Source organism: Odontesthes bonariensis, chromosome 22, assembly GCF_027942865.1.
Source record: "Odontesthes bonariensis isolate fOdoBon6 chromosome 22, fOdoBon6.hap1, whole genome shotgun sequence".
Classification (NCBI taxonomy): domain Eukaryota; kingdom Metazoa; phylum Chordata; class Actinopteri; order Atheriniformes; family Atherinopsidae; genus Odontesthes; species Odontesthes bonariensis.
Genome location: NC_134527.1, coordinates 25,452,237 through 25,476,186, shown reverse-complemented (window position 1 = coordinate 25,476,186; position 23,950 = coordinate 25,452,237). Strand labels below are relative to the sequence as shown.

The 23,950-nt window shown below is 41.5% G+C and overlaps 1 protein-coding gene across 3 annotated transcripts in view; it reads left to right on the top strand.

The window, feature by feature from the left end:
- npy8ar (neuropeptide Y receptor Y8a) overlaps positions 1 to 16,587 on the top strand; it is a 175,311-nt gene extending 158,724 nt beyond the window's left edge. For all 3 annotated transcript variants that reach the window (XM_075455301.1, XM_075455299.1, XM_075455300.1), the window contains 2 exons: positions 6,531 to 6,677; positions 6,854 to 16,587. In XM_075455301.1, coding sequence (XP_075311416.1) covers positions 6,531 to 6,677; positions 6,854 to 7,304 — 598 coding nt within the window. In that variant the 3' untranslated portion in view covers positions 7,305 to 16,587. The remainder of the gene's footprint in view (positions 1 to 6,530; positions 6,678 to 6,853) is intronic.
- Positions 16,588 to 23,950: the final 7,363 nt, after the last annotated feature.

The following is a 23,950-nucleotide window of genomic DNA, read 5'->3' as shown; positions in this document are numbered from 1 at the left end:
CCCAATTTTATCTTAATTCAAACACTCAGCACTTCTATGCTCAACAGTTTACTTTAAATAATTTCAGCAGCCCCCATGCGCAGAGGAAACAATAAGAGACTCACGAGGCAGGTCCCGTACCCTCTCCTGTGTTCTTTTAATTTGGGGAAAAACTCTGAAAAGCTCTCACACTGTACACCAACCAGCAGACATCTGCCGCTTTAATGGTTAGGAAAAAGATATCCTACCTGCCGGCATTCACGACTGATCTCGGCTGCCGGGGCACAGAGGACTCGCTCAGCGGGGCTCCAGACGCCAAATTCACGAAGTCGGGGTCACCATTATGTTGTGGAGAAAAATGAGTCGGACGCGCCATGGTCAGCCTCTTATGGGGAATTTATTGAACAGACCGTCACAGAGACATGTACATTTCAGAATGCCGGAAATTCCCTTTGACCTCAGTTTGTGACAATCTTTTATACCCTCCTGAATCATTCGTACGTGGCCCAAACCCAATCTCTTTTTATTTTCGCCATTATCTAGACAGAGCTCATCCTAACCTAAAACAATATGCATGATTCGGACAACAACAAGGCACACTGTGTAATTAGGACAAAGTGTCATGGCTCTGCTCTCCCACAGTAGTTGTGAACTGCTGCATCGTGCAGAGGTGATGCGTCAGAGATTAAGATAAGATAAAACATACATACAGTGGACCAGCAGCTCACAAAATGGACAAACATAGCTTTGCAGTCAGTAAATAAAGTCATAAAAAGGCAGTGCAGTTGGTAAATACAGGTATAAATAATAATTCAACCAGTAAAATTCAGCTCTAAAAAGTAGAACAAACAACCTTCTGAGCCTCTCAGTGAGATGAACTGTCCACTTCGACTGCTTTTCTGACCTGCTAGGATGTTGAGAGGGGGTCTTTATTGTCCAGCACTGCTAGCACCTCCCTCAGGGTAAACCTCTCCTCCAAATAGCTCAGTGAGTCCAGCCTCAGTCCAGTTTCTTTTTTGCCAGTTATTAGAGGTGTTACCTCATCTGGAGAATCTGAAGTCTGCAAAGTAACATCTGGAGATGAAAACTGACAGGGAACAATTGATGAACACAAAGTAATTTCACTAAAAGTTTGGGAGTTTTCAGCTTTTCAACTCAGTAATGTCTCATTAAAACACAATCATCAACATCTTTTACAGGCTTCCACGCATGTCATCTTCAGATAAAACTGATTGCTAACTGCATTCATCCTGCTTTCACAGAAGCAAAGTTACGTTGAACTAATAAGTGAAGAGTCTTGGATGATAGTAGACATGGAAGAAAGGAGTTTATATAGCTGTAGGCAAGTGCAACATTTATTACAAATGTGTGAACTCATGTGAAACACCGTACACCCTTTTCACTAATAAGGTTTGATGTTTCAGGACATCATAAAATAAAATCTGGTCCATACCAGGTCTGAAATTAAGGTGAATACAACCTCAAATTAACAGCAATGCATGACGTATTACATCAGGTTATTTGTTTATAAAATAAATGCAAAAGCAGTGTGTGAAAAACTAAGTGAACCCTTACTGCTTCCACAGGAATTAAAGGGGAACTCCGGGGCATTTGAAGCGTGTTTCCATTGCTAGAGGTTGTCAAATAATGCTAGTATGACACAGAGAGGTGCGTATCTGCGCTCCCTGTGTGGAGATCGCTCTGTCCGCACAGCATGTCATGCGAGGCTAATACGTGGTGGCTAAGGGGCAAGCGCTAACCCTTCCACGTAAAACAACAACTTGCACACTGCAGAAACGTCACACCACTTTATAACCCATCCGACAATAAAGTCACAAGCCTTACCATCAAAACCATATGCATGGTTCTCACATTACTGGCATGGGGACGTTACAAAACAACTTTATAAACAGCATGTCACTCACCGGCTTGTTGTAGGCTCGCGCATGTGAAAGCCCAGAAGAGTCGATGGAGGATAATCCCATATACAAAACAATTATTTTCTCTAGAAAAACTGCGTTCAAATATTTAAAACATTACAACAATACATGCCCAGTAATATTGTTGTAATGTTTTAAATACTTGAACGCAGTTTTTCTAGAGAATATAATTGTTTTGTATATGGGATTATTCTTCATCGACTCTTTTGGGCTTTCACATGCGCGAGCCTACAACCTGCCGGTGAGTTACATGCTGTTTATAAAGTTGTTTTGTAACGTCCCCATGCCAGTAATGTGAGAACCATGCATATGGTTTGATGGTAAGGCTTGTGACTTTATTGTCGGATGGTTTATAAAGTGGTGTGACGTTTCTGCAGTGTGCAAGTTGTTGTTTTACGTGGAAGGGTTAGCGCTTGCCCCTTAGCCACCACGTATTAGCCTCGCATGACAGGCTGTGCGGACAGAGCGATCTCCACACAGGGAGCGCAGATACGCACCTCTCTGTGTCATACTAGCATTATTTGACAACCTCTAGCAATGGAAACACGCTTCAAATGCCCCGGAGTTCCCCTTTAAGAGGGTAAGTAGCAGCCAGGAGCTGCTGATCAATGCACTGATTAATTGATCATCAGTAAGTATGAGCACCTCTATAAAAGCAGAGGCTTTGTCACTTTGCTGGTCTGGAGCATTCAGGTGTGTGTTAACACAATGCCAAATAGGAAAGACATCAGCAATGATCTTAGAGAAGCAATTGTTGCTGCCCATCAATCTGGGAAGGGTTATAAACACATTTCCAAACTATTTGGAGTCCATCATTCTTCAGAGAGAAAGATTATTCACAAGTGGAAAACATTCAAGACTGCTGTCAATCTTCCCAGGAGTGGACGTCCCAGCAAGTTCACCCCAAGGTCAAAAACCCAAGAGCTACATCTCAGACTCCACAGGCCTCAGTTAGTATGTTAAATGTTAAAGTTCATGACAGTACAATTCAAAAAAGACTGAACAAGTGGCTTGTTTGAAGGGTTGCAGGAGAAAGCCTCTTCTCTCTAAAAAGAACATGACAGCACAGCTTAGTTTTGCAAAGCTGCATCTGAAGAAACCACAAGACCTCTGGAACAATGTCCTTTGGACAGACCAGACAAAAGTGGAGATGTTTGGTCATAATGCAGCACGTTTGGTGAAAGCCAAACAAAGCATATCAGCACAAACACCTCATACCAACTGTCAAGCAAGGTGGTGGAGGGCTGATGATTTGGGCTTGTCCAGCAGCCACAGGACCTGGGTACCTTGCAGTTATTGAATCCACCATGAACTCCTCTGTATACCAAAGTATTCTAGTCAAATGTGAGGCCATCTGACCGACAACTAAAGCTTGGCTGACACTGGGTCATCAACAATGGGCCTTATGCAACAACCGTTCGTACTAACAGATTTGTTCTTAAATCGTGCGTACGAGTGATTTAAGAGAATTTGCACATTCACCAATTTTTTCATATTTTAAGTTTTCTTTCAGGTACGAACAGAATTTACGAGTGAGCCAGACCTGTCGTAGGAGGTAAAATAGTCCGCTGTTATTCGAATCAAGTTTGCTTGACTAATGGATTGTATATTTAATTACTTTGAAGCAAACATAAATAAATGTATACATTATACCCAACAATGATGCTGACATTATTCTGTTTGACCTAAATTATGCACTAATTGAAGGTTAATTTGACTCTGTATATAACAAGGTCAATGGGAAGTGTAACCAGCGACTGACCAGCAGAGACTGGAGGCAGATCGGGTGTGTCCCAGTCCTCTGAGTTGTGCGCTCCCCTTGGTCATCAAAACTCTCATCAGTTTATCACCCATGGTACAGCAAATTCCCATACACCACTGTCGAGCAACTACAAAGGGACTGTCATGCGTTGGTTGGACTGCCAAACATAATCGGAGCAATAGACTGCACACATACTGTATACGCATCAAAGCACCCATGCTGTTGTGGAGCGCACTGAGCTGAAGGCCAGGTGGGTGTGTCTCGATACATAGCCCAGAGAATGCATGCCAGATTATTCTGGCATGCTGCGTTTTGCACAATATTGCCATGAACGAGGGTCTCCCACTACCTGAACTAGCCCAGGCAGACCAGAAGGTGTGGTGCCAGAAGACCCCCCTCATGGACATCAAAGTGCCATCATGATGAGGCAACAACTGATTGCACGGCTTTAGTTGTCGTCATCAAGCGCCTGGCCATGGCAAAACATTTTTTTTTAAAGCCATTTTCATATCAAACCATTTCTTCTTTATTTCGGTGACATTATGAACTACAGGTGACACGGAATTAACAGCACTCGTAATTGCTTCCCATTTCTTTGCTTTAGCAGGTCCCTTAATTCCATTGTTGACACTGATAAAAATGACAGATTTTCCTTTTTGGATCTCTGAAAGCAGAACTTCAATCTCAGAGCCTGTTAAGTTGTTCTTTTTGTGCCTTGATGCCATTCTCATGACTCAACGCTCAACACTTCCTGGCACAGGGGAGAGGAAGTGTAGCCTTATATGGTATTATTTTGGGCGTGGAGTATGCAAATTTACAATCCACGTGCACTTAAATACGCACAGGTGGCATTCATATTTACGCAGGTCGTTTACACACTTTTTCCAAAGTTAAGAGTGTTTGTTGAATCTGATGTGGGTTTTTCGTACGAGACCTTCTTACGAAAGCAGTGAGAAAAATTTAGATTAAAAATACGAAAATGTTCTTGCATGAGGCCCAATGATCCCAAACACAGCAGCAAATCTACAACAGAATGTCTGAAAAAAAGAAAAGAATCAAGGTGTTGCAATGGTCCAGTCAAAGTCTTGACCTCAACCTGATTGAAATGCTGTGGTGGGACCTTAAGAGACTTGTGAATAAACCAGTGCTGCAAACCTCAATGAACTGAAGCAACGTTGGAAAGAAGAGTGAGTCAAATTTCCTCCACAGCCATGTGGGAGACTGATATGGTCATACAGAAAACCATTACTTCAACTTACTGCTGCTAAAGGTTCTTCTACAAGCTGTTGGATCCTGGGGTTCACTTAGTTTTTCACTCACTGCTTCTCTCTCCTCTGTCTTGATTCTCCTGGACCTGTCTGCAGCATTTGACACAGTGAACCACGACATCCTTCTCTCTACCCTGGAGGGAATGGGTGTTTCTGGCTCTGCACTCTCCATGTTCTCATCCTACCTGACAGACCGCTCCTACCAGGTAACACTGAGAGGGTCTGTGTCGAAGCCACGTAGGCTCACCACTGGGGTTCCCCAAGGTTCGGTCTTGGGTCCTCTTCTTTTCTCCCTCTACACATCATCTCTTGGTTCTGTCATCCACTCCCATAACTTTTCCTACCACTGCTATGCAGACGACACCCAGCTGATTCTGTCTTTTCCCCCTTCTGACACCCAAGGGGGGAGGATTCGCCCCTTCCTCACCGACAAGGCAGCACAGGTGCTCATCCAGGCTCTTGTCATCTCCCGCCTGGACTACTGCAACTCCCTCCTTGCTGGCACCCCGGCTTCTGCCATCAGACCTTTGGAGCTGGTTCAGAAAGCTGCTGCTCGTCTGGTCTTCAACCTCCCCAAGTTCTCCCACACCACTCCCCTTCTCCGCTCTCTACACTGGCTCCCTGTAGCTGCTCGCATCTAGTTTAAGACTCTGGTGCTAGCCTACAGGGCAGTGGAAGGAACAGCTCCTTCATACCTCCAGGCTATGGTCAAGCCCTACACCCCGGCCCGACCACTTCGCTCAGCGGCCACCAGGCGCCTGGCTGCCCCGTCACTCAGGGGTCCCTGCGCACGATCGACACGGTCACGGCTTTTCTCTGTTCTGGCACCCCGATGGTGGAACGATCTCCCGACTGATATCAGGACAGCTGAGTCGCTGCCCATCTTTCGCCGCAGGCTGAAAACCCACCTCTTCAGGAAACACTACCCTGATCCGCCCTCTTAGGACATCACCTGCTTCGTCCTAGTTCCTTACGCACTTATTTGTTTCCTAAATTGTCTTTGTTTTCTAAATTGTCTTCCCATCTGTCTAGGTACCTGACTTATCGCACTTACTCTAGCACTAGTTTTGCTCTTAGCTGTTTGGTTTTGGAAGGAAATGCACTTGTGATTTCTTGTGACCTGAAGTTCTTTTGCCTACCGATGTTGAACGCACTTATTGTAAGTCGCTTTGCATAAAAGCGTCTGCAAAATGAACGTAATGTAATGTAATGTGATGTAATGTGATTTGTCTCAGTTTTTGTTCAGTAAATAGTGACACAGTGTAATATTTCATGTGTTGTTGTTCATCTCGTGTTGTTTTTACCTCATTTTAAGATCTGATGAGGACTGGATGACATTTTTATGTTGTGATATGTAAAACCTTGGGATTTAAAGAGGTGTCCTTTCTTTTTACCATAATTGTAAAAGGTTAACCAGTGGAACACCCCTTCAGAGAAACAGTTGATGTTTTAGTTCTACAGGTGGGTTCTGCAGAGAAGGACTTTAGCACCAAATATCACTGCAGTCCAAATCCAAGGCCACAGTGCAGTCGTCTTCTGTATTTGTCCTGTAAAATATAGTTTCTGTCTGTTCTGTCTCAGGGACCATTTGATCTGTATGGAGTTGTGGCCATCAGACAAACATCGCCTCGCCTACACAACATCATTGCTGATCTTCCAGTACTGCCTGCCACTCCTGCTGGTGCTCCTCTGCTACCTGAGGATCTTCCTCCGCCTGAGACGACGCAGGTCACACACCTTTGCTTTCCCTTATGTACTTCCTTCGAATCTCAAGCTTTTTCCATCCACTGTGTGACAGCCTGGCTGTGCTCCCTGTTTGCTATATTTATATATCACCTTGTTGCATAATTGCCATAGGTTTGTTGTGATCTTTATTTCACTGTATATCATGCTGTGTTGTGTAGGGACATGCTGGAGCGCAGCAGGAGGACTCGGGGAGCTCAGAGGATTAACATCATGCTGTTAGCCATTGTTGTTGCTTTCGCTCTTTGCTGGCTCCCGCTGAATGTCTTCAACACTCTGTTTGACTGGCATCATCAGGCCTTACCCGACTGCCAGCACGATGCTGTTTTCTCTGCTTGTCACCTAACAGCAATGGCCTCCACCTGCATTAACCCTGTGGTGTACGGCTTCCTGAACAGCAACTTCCAGCGGGAGCTGAAGACGACTCTGCAGCGCTGCCAGTGTGGCAACCGAGCAGGGGAGAGCTACGAGAGCTTCCCTCTGTCCACCGTGGGCAGCGAGGGCATGACAAAAGCCACGTCCCTAAACAGGATGGGATCAGTGTGTGTCCCTTCACCCAGACCTGAGGTCAGCTCAGCAATACTACCCAAGACATTACCAGCTAACACCTAGTGAATACCACCAAATCTTCCCCTGACTCATCAGTAGGAGACGGCTGCAAACACCATTTAACAGACAGATGACAAACTGTTCCACAGCTTCTCTCAGTTGTGTTGAGTGTTCAGGGACAGAAAGAGACTGAAAGGTTTGTTGATCTAGCTTTGAGTCTGAAACATGGAGTCCAAATGCAGTAGATTTCAGGAACTGCTGACACTGATAACTGAGGGAGTTATGAGACTCGAGTGGCACCATTCCACTGACATTCCAAAACTATTTCTCGGAATAATGATGTTCTAGGATGCAAAAGACCTGTGGACAGGTCTGTTTCAGATATTCCTGGTTCCGGAAGTATTAGTCTCATTTACAGTTGCACTCCCACAACTTGGTTCAATCATCAATGTAACTGATTAAAATCTGCATTTTTAAAGAAATAATTGCATTGCATAATTAAAAAGTCATAGGTACAAGCTGGTGTTTGTGCACGTCTTAAGCCACTTTGGCATTTCAAAAAACTTCACAGGAACCTAAAGTTTCACCTCAGCTCAACTGATGCCTCCTCTCTTTTAATGTCAGTGATCACCTCCTTTGTGTTGAAGTTGAGCAGCAAGTTGTTGACTGTGCAACCAACTGAAAGACTTCTTCAACCAGTGATGGAGGTTTATTCTGAAAACTATAGAGCAGAGTTTTCTTCATATCCAGTCACCTGACACCTGTACAGAGTGATGAGGAGGAGGTTCTCTGGGGGGTTCTGGTGTTGGGCACCAGTTTGGAGTAACATGTAACTGCCAAACAAAACTGTCAGCAGAATGTGGCACGACCCAGGAGGCTCAGTCTGACAATCGGTTTTAAGGATGAGATGGTTTTGAATATTGAAATCAGATCATAAGTAAATTGAAACACGGCACAAGTCTCTTTTTTAATGATGTGAAGACGGTTCATTTTTAAATTCTCAGTTTGGGTAGATTCAGCAGACTGTTTTTTTTCTAAAACTCTTCCAGAATCAGCTGCACATTGTGTTTTGCAAATTCTAAAAAAGAGGTGAATGAAAAAAATCAAATTCAATACTGACCTTTAAAGCTACACGATTGTGGCTAGGCTGAGAAAGTAGCACATACGAAAGTTTGTAAAGCGGATATACTTTTCAGTAGCCACACCTACGGAACTTGTACGGTGAGAAGTAGTGAGTAACTAGCAAAACAAGTGAACCTATACATTGGCTTGTGTTGTCTTTAGTTTTTGGAGCCAGCAAAACATCTAACAATTCATAAAATGAGCATCATGCTGTTTTGAAGTAGAGTCAAAACTAGTAAGTATCTAAACTTTACGGATAAATCTTTTTTTTTTTTTAATAATATTTTTATTGATTCACAGTTGCAGTAAACAATACATCAAAAGAGTCACATTTTCATTTTTCTGCATAACCCAACACCCATCCCACCCATCCAAGAGACCCTTATTACTTTATATAAACAGGTTGGTGTACCCAGTTGAGTTGGATAACAGTGTGAGAAAAAACAAAAAGAACGAAACCAAAATCAAAAACAAGACATAAACATGAAAAAAAAACAAAAAAACGAGGATTGCAACATAACACTTTTGTTTGTTTGCTGCCTGCGTCTGCATACTCAGTAGATCAGCCCGCTGTTCCCAGAGAATCAAATCTAAGGGATGGGGGGTGGACCGGGCAAGGCATGGGTAAAGAATCAGGGGGATATTTCAGTTGCAGGAAGTTTATCAATATAGTCAAGTAGCGGTTTCCAGTGTGAGAGAAACTTCTCGGGGCGGCCTCTAAGGCTGAATTTGATTTTCTCCAATTTCAGTAGAAATAATAAATCGTGTAGCCAAGATTTAAAGGAGGGTGGTTGGGAAGATTTCCATAGGAGGAGAATTTTCCTGCGTGAGATCAAGGACGCGAAAGCTATGACATTTTTCTGCAAAGATGTGGTTACGAGTCCATCGGGAGGCACTCCGAAAATAGCTATCTGTGGCGAAGGACTAACAGATATTCCTAGGATGTCAGAAATAGATTTAAAAAATGATTGCCAGTAGTTAGACAGTTTAGAACATGTCCAGAACATGTGTGCTAGGTTGCAGGGCGTCTGAGAGCATCTCTCACAAGCTTCAGTAGTACTGTCTGGATAAAGTTTGAAGAGTTTGTCTCTGCTATAGTGGAGTCTAAAGAGTACTTTAAATTGGATAACAGAAAGTCTGGCGCAGCTAGAGGAGGAGTTAACAGCTTCTAACGCTTTTTTCCCATAGAGCATCAGAAATGCTTATCTGGAGTTCGGATTCCCAGTCAGCCCTGCTCGTATTTACAGATATATCATTTGTTGGTGTTAAGAGGTTATAAAGAAATGAGACGTGACCCTTAGGCAGAGATTTAGCCTGGAGTACTAAGTCTATACCGCTGAGGGGTGGGGCTTGAGGGAACTGAGGAGAGTAGGTTCGCGCAAAGTCACGAAGTTGGAAAAAGCGAAAAAAGTCTGTATTACCTAGTCCAAAGGTCGAGCGTAGTTGGTTGAAACTGGCGAACAGTCCGTCAATGTATAAGTCTCTCAGGCATCTCAGGCCTTTATTTTCCAGAGCTGCAAAGCGCGAGTCAATCCTGGCTGGTACAAATAGGTGATTATTAAAAAGTGGTGTACTTTGAGGTAGGGAGAGCCATCCAAACCGTTTCCTGATTCGAATCCAAATTTTTAATGTATTAGTTACAATGGGGTTAGATGTAAAATTTGCGAGAGAAAGGGGTAGGGTGCCGCATACAAGTGCCCGGAGGGATGTGGAGCATGAGTTTGCCTCCAACTGACACCAACTATGTTGAGGTGAGGTGAACCAGAGCAATATCTTTTGTGCGTTAGCCGCCCAATAGTAGCCAAGGAGATTGGGTAATCCCAGGCCGCCTGATGATCTGCTCCTCTGGAGCAAGGATTTATTTGCTCTGGCTCGTTTACCTGCCCAGATGAATGTGGATATGATGCTGTCGATAAGATTAAAAAACGATCGAGGGAGGTAGATTGGTAGGCACTGGAAGAGGTAAAGGTATCTTGGTAAGATATTCATTTTTACTGTTTGCACTCTACCTGCTAGAGACAGGGGTAAGCGGTTCCACCTTTGAAGATCTTGTTTGACTGCTGCTGTCAGTACTGAGAAGTTCTGTTCTTTCAGTGTGCGCATAGATCGTGTGACTATTATTCCTAGATACTTTATGCCTACCGCAGCGGTTTTGAATGGTATAAGGTGAGTTGGAATTTCTGTGGCCAATTGATTTATTGGGAAACACTCGCTTTTGGTGATGTTCAGTTTATACCCGGAAAATACGCTGAAAGAGTCCAGTATTGAGATTATAGGTGGAAGGCTTGACAGGGGATCGCTTACATATAGGAGCAGGTCATCAGCGTACAACGAAACCCGATGTTCCTCTCCATGCCTCCTTATTCCTTTGAACCCTCCTTCTGATTTCAATGCTATGGACAATGGCTCGATGGCAAGCGCGAACAACAGTGGAGAGAGGGGGCACCCTTGGCGTGTGCCACGGTAGAGGGGGAAAGGATCAGAGCGCTGTGTATTCGTGCATACTGACGCCTGGGGAGAGGAGTACAATAATTTAATCCAAGAAATAAAGCTGGTGTTAAACCCAAATTGCTGCAAGGAAGAGAAGAGGTAGGGCCATTCCACCCTGTCGAAGGCCTTCTCAGCGTCAAGTGATATAACCACCTCTGGATCATTAGGGGAGGATGGAGTATGAATGACGCCGAGAAGTCTTCTGACATTGGAAAAGGATTGCCTCCCACCAATGAACCCCGTTTGGTCGTCCGAGATGACTAAAGGCATAATAGGTCCCAAGCGACGAGCTAAAATTTTTGCAAGAATTTTCACATCTACTGGGAGGAGGGAAATTGGCCTATATGATGCACAGTTTAGAGGGTCCTTGTCTTTTTTATGGATGAGGGAAATGGAGGCTTGCGTTAAAGTGGCTGGTAGAGAGCCATGGTTGTGTGAATAATTGAACATCTCCAGAAGTAGAGGGGCCAGCTGGTTAGAAAATCGCTTATAAAACTCAACGGGGTACCCGTCAGGGCCCGGTGATTTGCCACTATTCATTGAGCTTATTGCTTCTTTTATCTCAGGGAGTGTCAAAGGAGCATCCAGCGTCTGATTGTCATCGGCTGAAACTCTTGGTAAGTCTAGTTTTTGAAAAAAGGCGTCCATTTGGGTTTCATCGCCGGGGGATTCCGATTTGTACAATTTACGATAAAATGAATTGAATGAGGTATTAATTTTGATTGGGTCGGTCACTACTGTGCCTGATTCATCTCTAATTTGGATAATTTGGTTGGCTGCTTGTCTAGCTTTTAGCTGATGAGCGAGGAGGCGCCCAGCTTTGTCACCGTGCTCATATAGTGATCCATAGGAACGGAGAAGTAGTCGTTCAGCTTCTGCTGAAAGGAGCAAGTCGAGTTCCGTCTTAAGTCTCAGTCTCTCTTTATACAAGTCCGAGGTATTTGTTACTGCTAGCGATCTGTCCAAGTCTGCGATTAATTTTTCTAGTTCCTCCTTACGCATTCTGCGTCGTTTATTAGCATAGGATGCGTATGAAATTATCTTGCCTCTGAGAAAAGCCTTCAGGGTATCCCATAATAATGACGGTGAGGTCTCTTTATTTTTGTTGGTGTCGCAAAAGACTGCGATTGAGTCAGAAATATAATTATAAAAATTTTCTTCTTTAAGTAAAAGAGGGTCGAGGCGCCAAAACCTAAAATGTTTGGGTTTTAGGTCAAAACGAAGATCTAGTACTACAGCTGAGTGATCTGAAACTGTTATGGGTAAATATTGTACAGAAGTAAGTGAGGAGATAAGATTTTTATCCACTAGGAAGTAGTCAATGCGGGAAAAAGAGCGGTGGGCGTGTGAGAAAAAGGAATATTGACGAGTGGATGGGTACATGAATCTCCAGGGGTCAATGTAGCCAAACTGGTCCATGAAGGTGGACAAAGTTTGTGACATCTTTGAGGGCGGAATAATTCGGGAGCTCGATCTGTCGAGAACTGGGTCAATGACACAATTCAAATCCCCACCGAGAATCAAAGTATGGGTGTCCAGATTGGGAATTAGGGATATTACTGAATTGAAGAAGCTCTGGTCATCCCAATTAGGGGCATAGATCGATGCTAAGACTACAGGCTTCTGGTATAATATACCAGAGACAATTGTATAACGTCCTTCCGGATCTGTGATAATTTTACTGGGGGCAAATTGAACGTTTTTCTTAATTAATATGGCTGTACCTCTTGTTTTACAATTAAATTGAGAGTGGAAGATTTGTCCTATCCATGGTCGGCTCAACTTCCCATGCTCTGACTTTAGAAGGTGTGTCTCCTGAAGAAGTATCACGTCGGCATTCAGATTTTTGATATGAGTCATAATCTTTGTTCGTTTTAATGCTGCATTCAAGCCCCCCGTGTTTAAAGAAGTGAACCTTACCATTTGCCCACCGGTGGTCCCTCCATCTAATGAGCCAGTCATGTTACAGCGGATGGTAGAAAGTTTATCAGGTCGATTCTAAGACGCGGGCAGCAGAAGAAGAGTGAAATCATAGCAAAAGGTATCAAAAACTTAACAAACCATAAGAAACAGACAAAAAAGGTCTCTTTACCAACCCATTCCCTAACCCCCTCGCCCCATCTATTAGGAGGCCTAGACTCCTGCCCTTGTCCTCTTTCATAACCCTCCCAGCCCCTAGAAATGTCATCTGAACTAACTTGCTCATACTTCCCTTTCTGAAGCATCTTACCTCAAGAAGTCATCTCAGAGCCCATAACTCAACAAGTGTCATAATATGTTTTACATAACCCTTTGAACCTTTAACCAGATACGTCATGTACCCTTCCAAAGTGAAGTGAAGTATATAAAAATAAAATATTCTATGGAAATATGTGGAATATTACAAAGTTAACTATTAACCCAAGTAAAGTATTAAATATATGTTTACCATTACTGTATTAAGTGAACTTTCAGAACAGAACAAAGCAAACCAAGTCTACGCTTGGTTATGCTCGACATTATCAGCTCTGTAAAAGATAAAAAATAAGTAAAGAAAGAAAATAAAAGTTGCAGCTTTAAGGAGAAAAAAAAAAAGGATTAAACAAAATACCCTTATACATTTAGTTGTTCTGTAAAACGGAAAAATTATAATTTGCAAATATGTGCAAAAACAGCAAGAAAATAAAATGTTGGAGTAAACTCAGTTTGCTGCAGAAAAGTGTCTTTGGTGCCCAAGGCAGAGGCACAGCTTGCGCGACCGCTACTGACCAGAGCAGTGAGCAGTCACCAGTAGTCCAAAACAAAAAGTTTTCAGTCCCAAGTTGTTATATTATAATAGTTAGGATTAATAAAGGGTCATACATATTTAACCTGTTGTGCATTTGTGGTCAAAAGTATGCCTAATGGCGACCTTACATCTTACCGGAGCTGCCTTGGTGTAGTGTATGCCTAGCCTAGCTGCTCAAGCTAGTCAGACCTCGAGTTCTGTTTGTAGCTTGAAGCGAATGCCGCGGCCTCTTCTGGGGAGGAAAGCCTCTTCTTTGTCCCGCCGTCGAGTGTTACCTGAAGGCGAGCCGGGAAGAGTAGTGCGGGCCTGAGAGAGAGGTGGTACAGTTCTGCCATCACCGACCGGTATTTTGCACGTTCTTCAACCACCTCCGGAGCGTAGTCTTCGAAGATCTGGACGGGGTCTCCCTGATATTGTAGCTTTCCTCTCCTTTTGCGGGCCTCTCGTATGATTAGGTCTTTAATCTGGTAACGATGCAGACGGATAATCACCGGTCGCGGCTTCGATCCCGGCTGTGGTTTGGCTGTTAGCGCCCTGTGCGCCCGGTCAAGTTCGGGAGGGGATTCTAAGATCTCCTCCCCGAGTAGTTTAACTAACAGCCTCGAGAAAAACATGGTGGGTGTGGACCCTTCGATTGATTCTGGGAGGCCAATGATTCGGATATTATTCCTGCGGCTCCGGCTTTCCAGGTCCAACGTCTTTGTAAGTAGCTTCTTGTTGCTATCAGCCAAAGTTACCAACCTCGCCTCCAGAGTACGAATACGCTGATCATCTGACTCGGCACTGGTTTCCAGTGAGATGATACGTTGTCCATGGTCTGACACCGTGGTCTGCATCCTTTCCAGCCTTGACTCCAGGGCAGCGAAGGAGTTTTTAAGATCCGTCGCTATGCTGGCTCTGTGTTTTTCCAGCAAGCCTTCGATGCTAGTTAAGCATGTGTTAGCGCAGGCACTCGGAGTTTCATTCTCGCTCTTCTTTGACTGTTTCGTTGCTTTTGACATTGTTCCTGATGACTTATAGTTATACTGAGTTTTGTAAAGTACTTGGGTCGTTGAGGGTATTAGAAAGATACGGGTTTTTGCAAAGTTCAGTTACGGGAGACGGAGACAACGTCGCTCTCACATGCTCACCAAACCGGAAGTCCTCTTTACGGATAAATCTTGTGAGAAATACATACTTCTTTTTGCAGCGAGAGCAGTGCTGTGGTCATCGCTGCTGGCCATCAGATGAGATGTCGGTATGTCCTAATAAATTCTAATCTAATGTTTCAGTGTTTATCTGTTGTGGACTTTAGACACATAGACATCCATATCTAAGACTCATCCTGCTTTCAGTGGTGTACACAAACTAACTTTGGTCACATGTTAAGGTTTTGAATTTCAAAAGAGCTGTTTAATGGTGGTCACTGAGGCTGACCAATCAGAGCAGATTTAATTTTTTGGGAGGGTTGGTTTTTCAAAATGATATTTTACAGTAAATATGTGTGGAATAGTTGTTGTGCCAACTGATTGTATTTTTACAAACTTAAAAGGGGATTCCTACAATTCAGTCAGTTGTAATCCAGGCTCAGAAATAGGCTACCAAGCATCTCTCTTTTAGTCCATTAATAGGAAAAGTCTATTTAGAAATGTGATGTAAAAATGGTAGAGAATGTGCCCCAAACATCTTTAACTGTCTCATAACTGTGCTAATAAAGTGTAACACAGGCTGCACAGTTTATTCTAATTTAGAATTACATCCAGGCACAAAATGTCAGCATAGCAAAAACATTTTTAAACAGTTTTTAACCAGAACATTCATTTGTGTCCTTGTTACGTTAATTTTTCTGACAAATGTAGCTTTGAAGTACGACCAGTCATCCAGAGTTTTATATGCCTTCAAGCATTTCTTTGTGAATTTTTCTGGTGTAGAAATTAGGTTCTAATAAAAATCTGTGGTCCACTGATTCTTCAGTGGGTTGCAAAGATGCCTGTTAAGACCCACAGTGTTTCATTCAAGATATTAACTAATATAGTCTCAGTCCAATGATTAATGGAAGAAGCCATTTTGTATGTTTTGCCATGCTTGAATGTATCTTGATGAATTAAGATTGGAGCTTGAATTGAAGCTCATTTAGTGCCATACATCTGTTTTAACATCATTCAAAGTGTAAATAATATCATGATGAGAGTAAAGTCTGTTTATAAAAATGACTGAGCACTTTAAAACTCTTGTGATGATTACCAGTGCTTATTTTAATACAATAAATGACAAATGAAATAAATGACAATGTATTATATAACTCACAACCTATAGATGTCATTCATCATTATATTCTGGATCATGTATTTGCTATTCGGAGCAATTAAGATGTATGGATTTCTGATCTTAAGTGTCTGAATTTTAATTAGAATAAATCTTTGATAGATGTTGTTTATGGTACCATTCAGCCTTACTTTGTCCTGAATCACATGAAACTCCATAGGAATGTTTCCAATACCGACAACTTGACAGTTTGTAGCAGCTGTCAGACCCATTTCCTGGTTACAATAATGAAGCCAGTTTCGACGAAGCACTCACTGATGCTTCAAACAACCTAAATCTCCACCTTTTTGTAAACCAACTAGTGTCATATCTTAAATATATTTACTCTGTGTGATTTCTCTGCTGTAACTGTGGATTTAAACTTTGAACCTTTACATATCCAGGTTTACTAATTTTCAAAGGAACTATTTCTATATTTTATGTTTTTATTGTGCCTGACTGTTCTTGTAGTGGAGCAGAATAATTGCATTTTCAAATCCACTCCCTATTTTTTATTTTTGGTTGAAATGATATATTTTCCACTAGTTCAATAATAATTTATTTCCTCGAAGGCCATATCATTGATATGTATAAAGTGTAGTTTGTGTGACTTTGTGCAGTGATGTAGAACACAAAGTTTAAACTAAAATGTTTTAGATAAGAAAAAAATATAGTTAAAGATGCTTTAAAGAAGGCTGAAAAGCCTTCAGTTGATCCAAAATGCTGCAGCCAGAGTTTTGATGAGAACTAACAGGAGAGATCATATTTCTCCAGTTTTAGCTTCTCTTCATTGGCTCCCTGTTAAATTCAGAATAGAATTTAAGATTCTTCTCCTTACATATAAAGCTCTTAATGACCGAGCTCCATCATATCTTAAAGATCTCATTGTAAGATATTTTCCTAACAGAGCACTTCGTTCCCAAACTGCAGGTTTACTTGAGGTTCCCAGAGTTTCTAAAAGTAGAATGGGAGGCAGACACCCTTTCCACTTTTAAGACCAGGCTTAAAACTTTCCTTTTTTATAAAGCTTATAGTTAGGTCTGTTGAATCTGATAGTGTGTCTGCTAGTGTGTCTTGTTCTGCCTCCACCTCTGGCACCCTCTATACTTTCATTACCCCCTACCCGAACCAGGGTTTGAATCCCATTCCCGCTTATCTTACCTCTTTTATTTCTCCCCCTACCCGAACCAGGGTTTGCATCCCCACCCCGCTGTGACTGGTGTGCAGTTGGTGAGAGGCTGAGGTAGCTTGTGGCTGTAAAAAGATGGTTGTTGTGGTGTGAGGAGCAGATCTATATAGGGAGTATAGGGAATTACTCACTGAGTCTGGTCCTTTATTTTATTATTTATTTTTTCGTTAGCACAAGTTTCTTGTGTTTACCTTGAATAGGGATGGCTCAGGTAATCCTGAAACATCCCATAGTTAAGCTGCTATAGGCCTAGACTGCTGGGGGGCCTCATCTGTCACACCTTTCCTCACTTTATGTATATGTGATATTATTGTGGTCATTAACTCGTGTTTCCCTGTTCCAACATATATCCTTTGAATGGTGTTAAAGTGCCGCCGCGGCCCCCTCCCCCCCTTTCTGTCTTCTCAAACTCCAGCTGGTCGAGGCGGATGGCCACCCTTCCTGAGTCTGGTTCTGCTAGAGGTTTCTTCCTGTTAAAAGGGAGTCGTTTCTCTCCACAGTCGCCTCAGGCACGCTCAGGCCGGGAGATTGGACCGAAAAACAAAAAGTTTTCAGTGCAATCTGTTGGTTTTCTTAGCTAGGAAATTGTTTTTGAATTGGCTCTATATGAACGAATTGGATTATTTTATGAATTATGATTATTATTAATTAATTGAATTCCAATTGGCTTGAATTGGACTTACTATCTAAGTGCCTTGAGATGACATTTGTTGTATTTGGCGCTATATAAATAAAAATGAATTGAATTGAATTTAAACAGTGGATGTTAATTGTAAAATACTTCAGGTTTAGAGGTGAACTTGGTGATTTGAACAAAGATACGAATAACTTATTGTCATATTTGTTAACCCTGATCCTTGACAGTACCACAAAACTGAAAATCTGTGAAAATGAGGGTCTTCTAACTCCTATTAGTGCTTCTTTTTACAAGGAACTTCTGTGTTTAAGAGAAAACGACTCATTTCAGCCAGATAGATTTGGTAACAGATTGCTGCCACTTTTAAAGTTGCCATGGTTACAGCATGTCCAGGGAGGGGCTTTTTGCGGCTGAAGCACAGCAGAGAGGTAGGGGGAGGGGTTAACAATCTGTGGCCTATTCATTCAAATTTTAGCCTACCCACTTAATGTTACTACGCCTTGTTTTAATTCCTCATAATTTTGATCTAACATTGTATAATTTTCAAATATTTAACTTTTTTGAACCTTTAAGCAACCTTTTTTAATTTTTTGGGTGGAGAAATTTGTTAAGAAAACACATTTGCTGGTTGTCTTTAAGGATAATTGTCACACTTACATGTAGTACACTAAATGTACCACTTTTTGGCTTTTTTATGCTTTTCAACATGGCAAGTTATACACGTACTGGAAATGCTGATTGCATCATTTAGCTGTGATCATGCTGGCTGCTGCATTTTGTGCATATTTACAACTTTTCATGTCTCTGACTAGTTGTAAATAAAACATTGAAGAGGAAAATAATTTATCATGTATAAATATAAACTATACCTCATTACACTTAACGTCGGTGTCTGATTAAAACTCTGCAGATGTTAGCTAGCATGTTGCTTATTCGTCCTCTACTGGCTTAAAGCTCATTGATCATGTGGTGTTAATGGTGTGCACTGTTTCATAAAATGAAACAGTGAATTGAACTACATATACTGTAAAAAATTACAATGGTGGACCCAAATTTCAAACGTTAAGATTGTACTTAACAGACCCCTACGAGCAAAAAACAAAGATGTCAAATGATACACAAAGTCAAAATCAGAAATGCTTATTAAGTCTTCCACTGGCTGACGTCTGTACTCTCGTCCATCATGTTTAGAAAAGTGAGACTCAGACAAGTGGTGATTTCTGCCTACGCAGCAATGTGACGAACATTGATCTAAAGTGACGTAGAAGTCGCACAAACATTTGACTGTTCAGATTGAGAGCACATTGCAAAAAATTCTATCTGTATCTGATTTCTAACCACATACTCAATTCATTTTCAATTCATTTTTATTTATATAGCGCCAAATACAACAAATGTCATCTCAAGGCACTTAGATAGTAAGTCCAATTCAAGCCAATTGGAATTCAATTAATTAATAATAATCATAATTCATAAAATAATCCAATTCGTTCATATAGAGCCAATTCAAAAACAATTTCCTAGCTAAGAAAACCAACAGATTGCACTGAAAACTTTTTGTTTTTCGGTCCAATCTCCCGGCCTGAGCGTGCCTGAGGCGACTGTGGAGAGAAACGACTCCCTTTTAACAGGAAGAAACCTCTGGCAGAACCAGACTCAGGAAGGGTGGCCATCCGCCTCGACCAGCTGGAGTTTGAGAAGACAGAAAGGGGGGAAGGGGGCCGCGGCGGCGGCGGCACTGTAACACCATTCAAAGGATATATGTTGGAACAGGGAAACACGAGTTAATGACCACAATAATATCACATATACAAAAAGAGAGTAAAGTGAGGAAAGGTGTGACAGATGAGGCCCCCCAACAGTCTAGGCCTATAGCAGCTTAACTATGGGATGTTTCAGGATTACCTGAGCCATCCCTATTCAAGGTAAACACAAGAAACTTGTGCTAACGAAAAAATAAATAATAAAATAAAGGACCAGACTCAGTGAGTAATTCCCTATACTCCCTATATAGATCTGCTCCTCACACCGCAACAACCATCTTTTTACAGCCACAAGCTACCTCAGCCTCTCACCAACTGCACACCAGTCACAGCGGGGTGGGGATGCAAACCCTGGTTCGGGTAGGGGGAGAAATAAAAGAGGTAAGATAAGTGGGAATGGGATTCAAACTCTGGTTCGGGTAGGGGGTAATGAAAGTATAGAGGGTGCCAGAGGTGGAGGCAGGACAAGACACACTAGCAGACACACTATCAGATTCAACAGACCTAACTATAAGCTTTATAAAAAAGGAAAGTTTTAAGCCTGGTCTTAAAAGTGGAAAGGGTGTCTGCTTCCCGGACATTTACTGGCAGCTTATTCCACAATAGAGGGGCCTGATAACTGAAGGCCTCCCATTCTACTTTTAGAAACTCTGGGAACCTCAAGTAAACCTGCAGTTTGGGAACGAGGTGCTCTGTTAGGAAAATATCTTACAATGAGATCTTTAAGATATGATGGAGCTCGGTCATTAAGAGCTTTATATGTAAGGAGAAGAATCTTAAATTCTATTCTGAATTTAACAGGGAGCCAATGAAGAGAAGCTAAAACTGGAGAAATATGATCTCTCCTGTTAGTTCTCATCAAAACTCTGGCTGCAGCATTTTGGATCAACTGAAGGCTTTTCAGAGAATATGTGGGACAGCCAAATAATAAAGAATTGCAGTAGTCCAATCTTGAAGTAACAAATGCATGGACTAGTTTTTCTGCATCACTCTGAGACAGGATGTTCCTGATTTTAACAATATTACAAAGATGAAAGAAGGCAGTTCTAGAAACCTGTTATATGCGAGTCAAATGATAAGTTCTGGTCAAAAATAACTCCAAGGTTCCTCACTGTAGAACTAGAAGCCAAGGAAATACCATCTAGAGTAACTATATAGCTAGACAATTTCTCCCTGAAACGCTCAGGTCCAAAGATAACGACTTCAGTTTTGTCTGAATTTAGAAGCAGACAGTTGTGAGTCATCCAGGTCTTTATGTCTTTAAGACATGCTTGTAGTCTGACCAACCTATTGGGTTCATCTGGTTTTATAGATAAGTACAGCTGAGTATCATCAGCATAGCAATGGAAATTTATGCCATGCTGTCTAATAATGTTACCTAATGGAAGCATGTATAAAGTGAAAAGAATCAAGTGGCTCAAGTGGCCCAAATCAGAGTTGTAAAAAAAATCTGATTCTATGTGACTTGGGCTGTTCACACTGTCGTGAAAAATTCAGATCCAGTAACATATGAGCAAAACAATTGTATTTGAGCCACATTTGACATGCAGTCTGGATGTAGCTTAACTGAGAGCCTCTGACCACACTTTACTGCAGGTAAGACGCTGACTACTAAACACTTAACATGCCCCCACTACAAGATAGCACAGCATGAAACTAAAATGGGGCACGTTGTAATACATCTTTCTACCTAACTTGTCTTGTCCTGATGATTTAATTTGACAGACCACATAAAGCATGTGTAGAAGTTAATTAGCATCAGTTAGATCATATCAGAACCACAGAGCAGAAATGTGACAGCAAACTGAGGACCAACTATTGCACCTCCCCTTTAATGGAAATAATGCTTCTTAAATAGACTGGTTGCTTCCCAGTTTGAATGAACTGAAGTGCACTAATGTAATTTCAAGAAGGCTAAACATAACTATTTACCCAGCCAAATCCAAGTGCTCGTGTGTTTTCAGAGTTATCCAGAATGAAGATAGCAAAGAAAACTCTCGGACCTAACACTCACCTCTGTAACACCTTTCATTTGATCAATAAATTGCTTGTGCATTAATACATCCATGCAGATGTACTGCAGGACAATTGAGTGGGCAAATGAGCAGGATACATTTTTTTGTGGGTGTTTTATTGCAATGTGGATCTCTAAGATGAGCTGCATGAGTGCCTATGGTTTCCAAATAAAACATTTGATAATGTTTAAATATTTTTAATGACATTCAGCTTAAAATTGTCTTTAGAATCTAAACATGTAGATGCATTTAACTTAGTTCTTTGGAAGGTTAAATGTCTAGTTGTAGCAGATGGAATGAACAAATGAATGTAAGTATAAATACAATAAGAATCTGTGTAAAGTGTCTTAACATTTCTCTTTGCAGGTGCTTAAAATGGCCAGTATTCTTATTTATTCTGCAGTGTAATTTTCTCATATTGTTGTAAAAGAGTGAAGATTTTGTTTATTTGTTATAGCTGCTGTGTTACTTTATGAGCTTGTCATGTATGATTTGATCTGTTCAGAAGAATGTCCATGTAAACTACTTTACCAACTGTCTGAGTCATGTATTCCTCCTCACTTTGTATGTGATGTCAGTCTCATCTCAGCATCCTTTGAGTATATCTCTGATTGTAAACAGGATAAAATATGCATGTGACAAGAGTAGAATTCTCTGGAGGTGTAAATAAAAACAAACTGCAGCTAAACTGCAAGAATAGCTGTAGAAGGTTAATGCCTGAAAGACGACCACATATTAGGTGTGAAGGTTGAAGACTGTCTACCTCCAAAACAACTCAATGGATCATTTATCTGTTCAGCCAATAATAACCTATAATTACATTTAAAAAATAAATGACTCTGAGAAGTTGTGAGAACTTAACCCTGAGTACATGTGAAGTGTCAAAATGTTGTCTGTGAAGGAGGCTGTGGCATAGTAGAAATAATGTATTTTAATCATAACCACTTTGTTTTGAGTCTGGCTATGTAGTTGTGTTAGTAGTTTTTCCAATTATTATTGATCCGTTTCCGCTGCAATTGAAGTCTATGGCAGCCCCATGAACACTATGGTAAAAAATTGTGAACTCTCTAGCGCCACCAACACGTCAAACACGCATTCAGCTGCATAACTTTGGACTCCTTGGTCCAAATTTCACAAATGAGGTATCATTTCAATCCTTGGATCAAGACGAGTTCAACCCTATGACGTCTAATTAGATTTTCCGCCATTTTGAATTTGATCAAAAACCTTCAAAAAGCATTTCAGGTCATGCAGATTGTCCGATTTCCACGAGACTTGACACATAGAATCTTCAGACCAAGCCGCAAATAAGTTATCATGTGGATTTGTTTCTTATAAACATGTTCGACATCAGGGGTCCGTTTTACAAAGCAGGTTCAACAAACTCTGAGTCTATTCCTGAACTCTGAGTTGATCTACTCTGAGATAGAAAACTCTGAGTTTTCAGTTCCAGAAACGCTGATTTGAGTGAGTTTAGTCAACTCTGAGTAGTTTCATCTTGAGTTTAGCACGTGCACCACAACTTTAAAAAGTTGCTCCATCAATGTAGCCCCGATTCGACGAGTCACCATGGCAACGGGAAAGGGGATGGCTACTTTTTTCACCAACCTTGAATTGGAAATCTTAATGCGCTCCTATGGCGAGTTTCAACACGTTTTTAGAAATACGTGCAACAGCAAAAGCGTAAGTTTAAATGTAGTCCTTTGCAATCACAATCATTTTACAGGGGAAAACTGCTTGAATGGTAGCCCATTCATTTATTTAATTTAGGTGCAATCCCGAGGAGGAGTAGAGCACTTGGCAGCAGTTTAAGATGAAATATAAAAACATTGTTCAAACAGGTGAGACCTCGGCTTGGATGGAGGTACCTCATTTTGATCATGTTTTACACTGTAAAGTAAATATTAAGTAGCTATTTCACTGGGCAGTTGTTTTATCCCCAACATAATGCTGTTTTCACACACATAAATGTATTCTCATCTATATCATGTTCTGTTAAATAATTAAACCTATTTAAACTAACCCCCCCCCCCCGCCCAAAAGGCTTACTCCGCCACCAACACAACAACATATCATATTATTTGTATTATTTCATTATATGTAATCTTAAAGGGGAACTCCGGGGCATTTGAAGCATTTGAAGTCCCATTGCTAGAGGTTGTCAAATACTGACAGTAGGACACAGACTGGTGCAAATCGGCGCTCCCTGTGCAGCGATTGCGCTGTTTGCGCAGCCTGTCATGCTAGCCAAATACGTGGTGGCCAAGGGGCAAATAATAAACCTTCCACGTAAAACAACAACTTGCACACTGCAGAAACGTCACACCACTTTATAAACCATCCGACAATAAAGTCACAAGCCTTACCATCAAAACCATATGCATGGTTCTTACATTACTGGCATGGGGACGTTACAAAACAACTTTATAAACAGCATGTCACT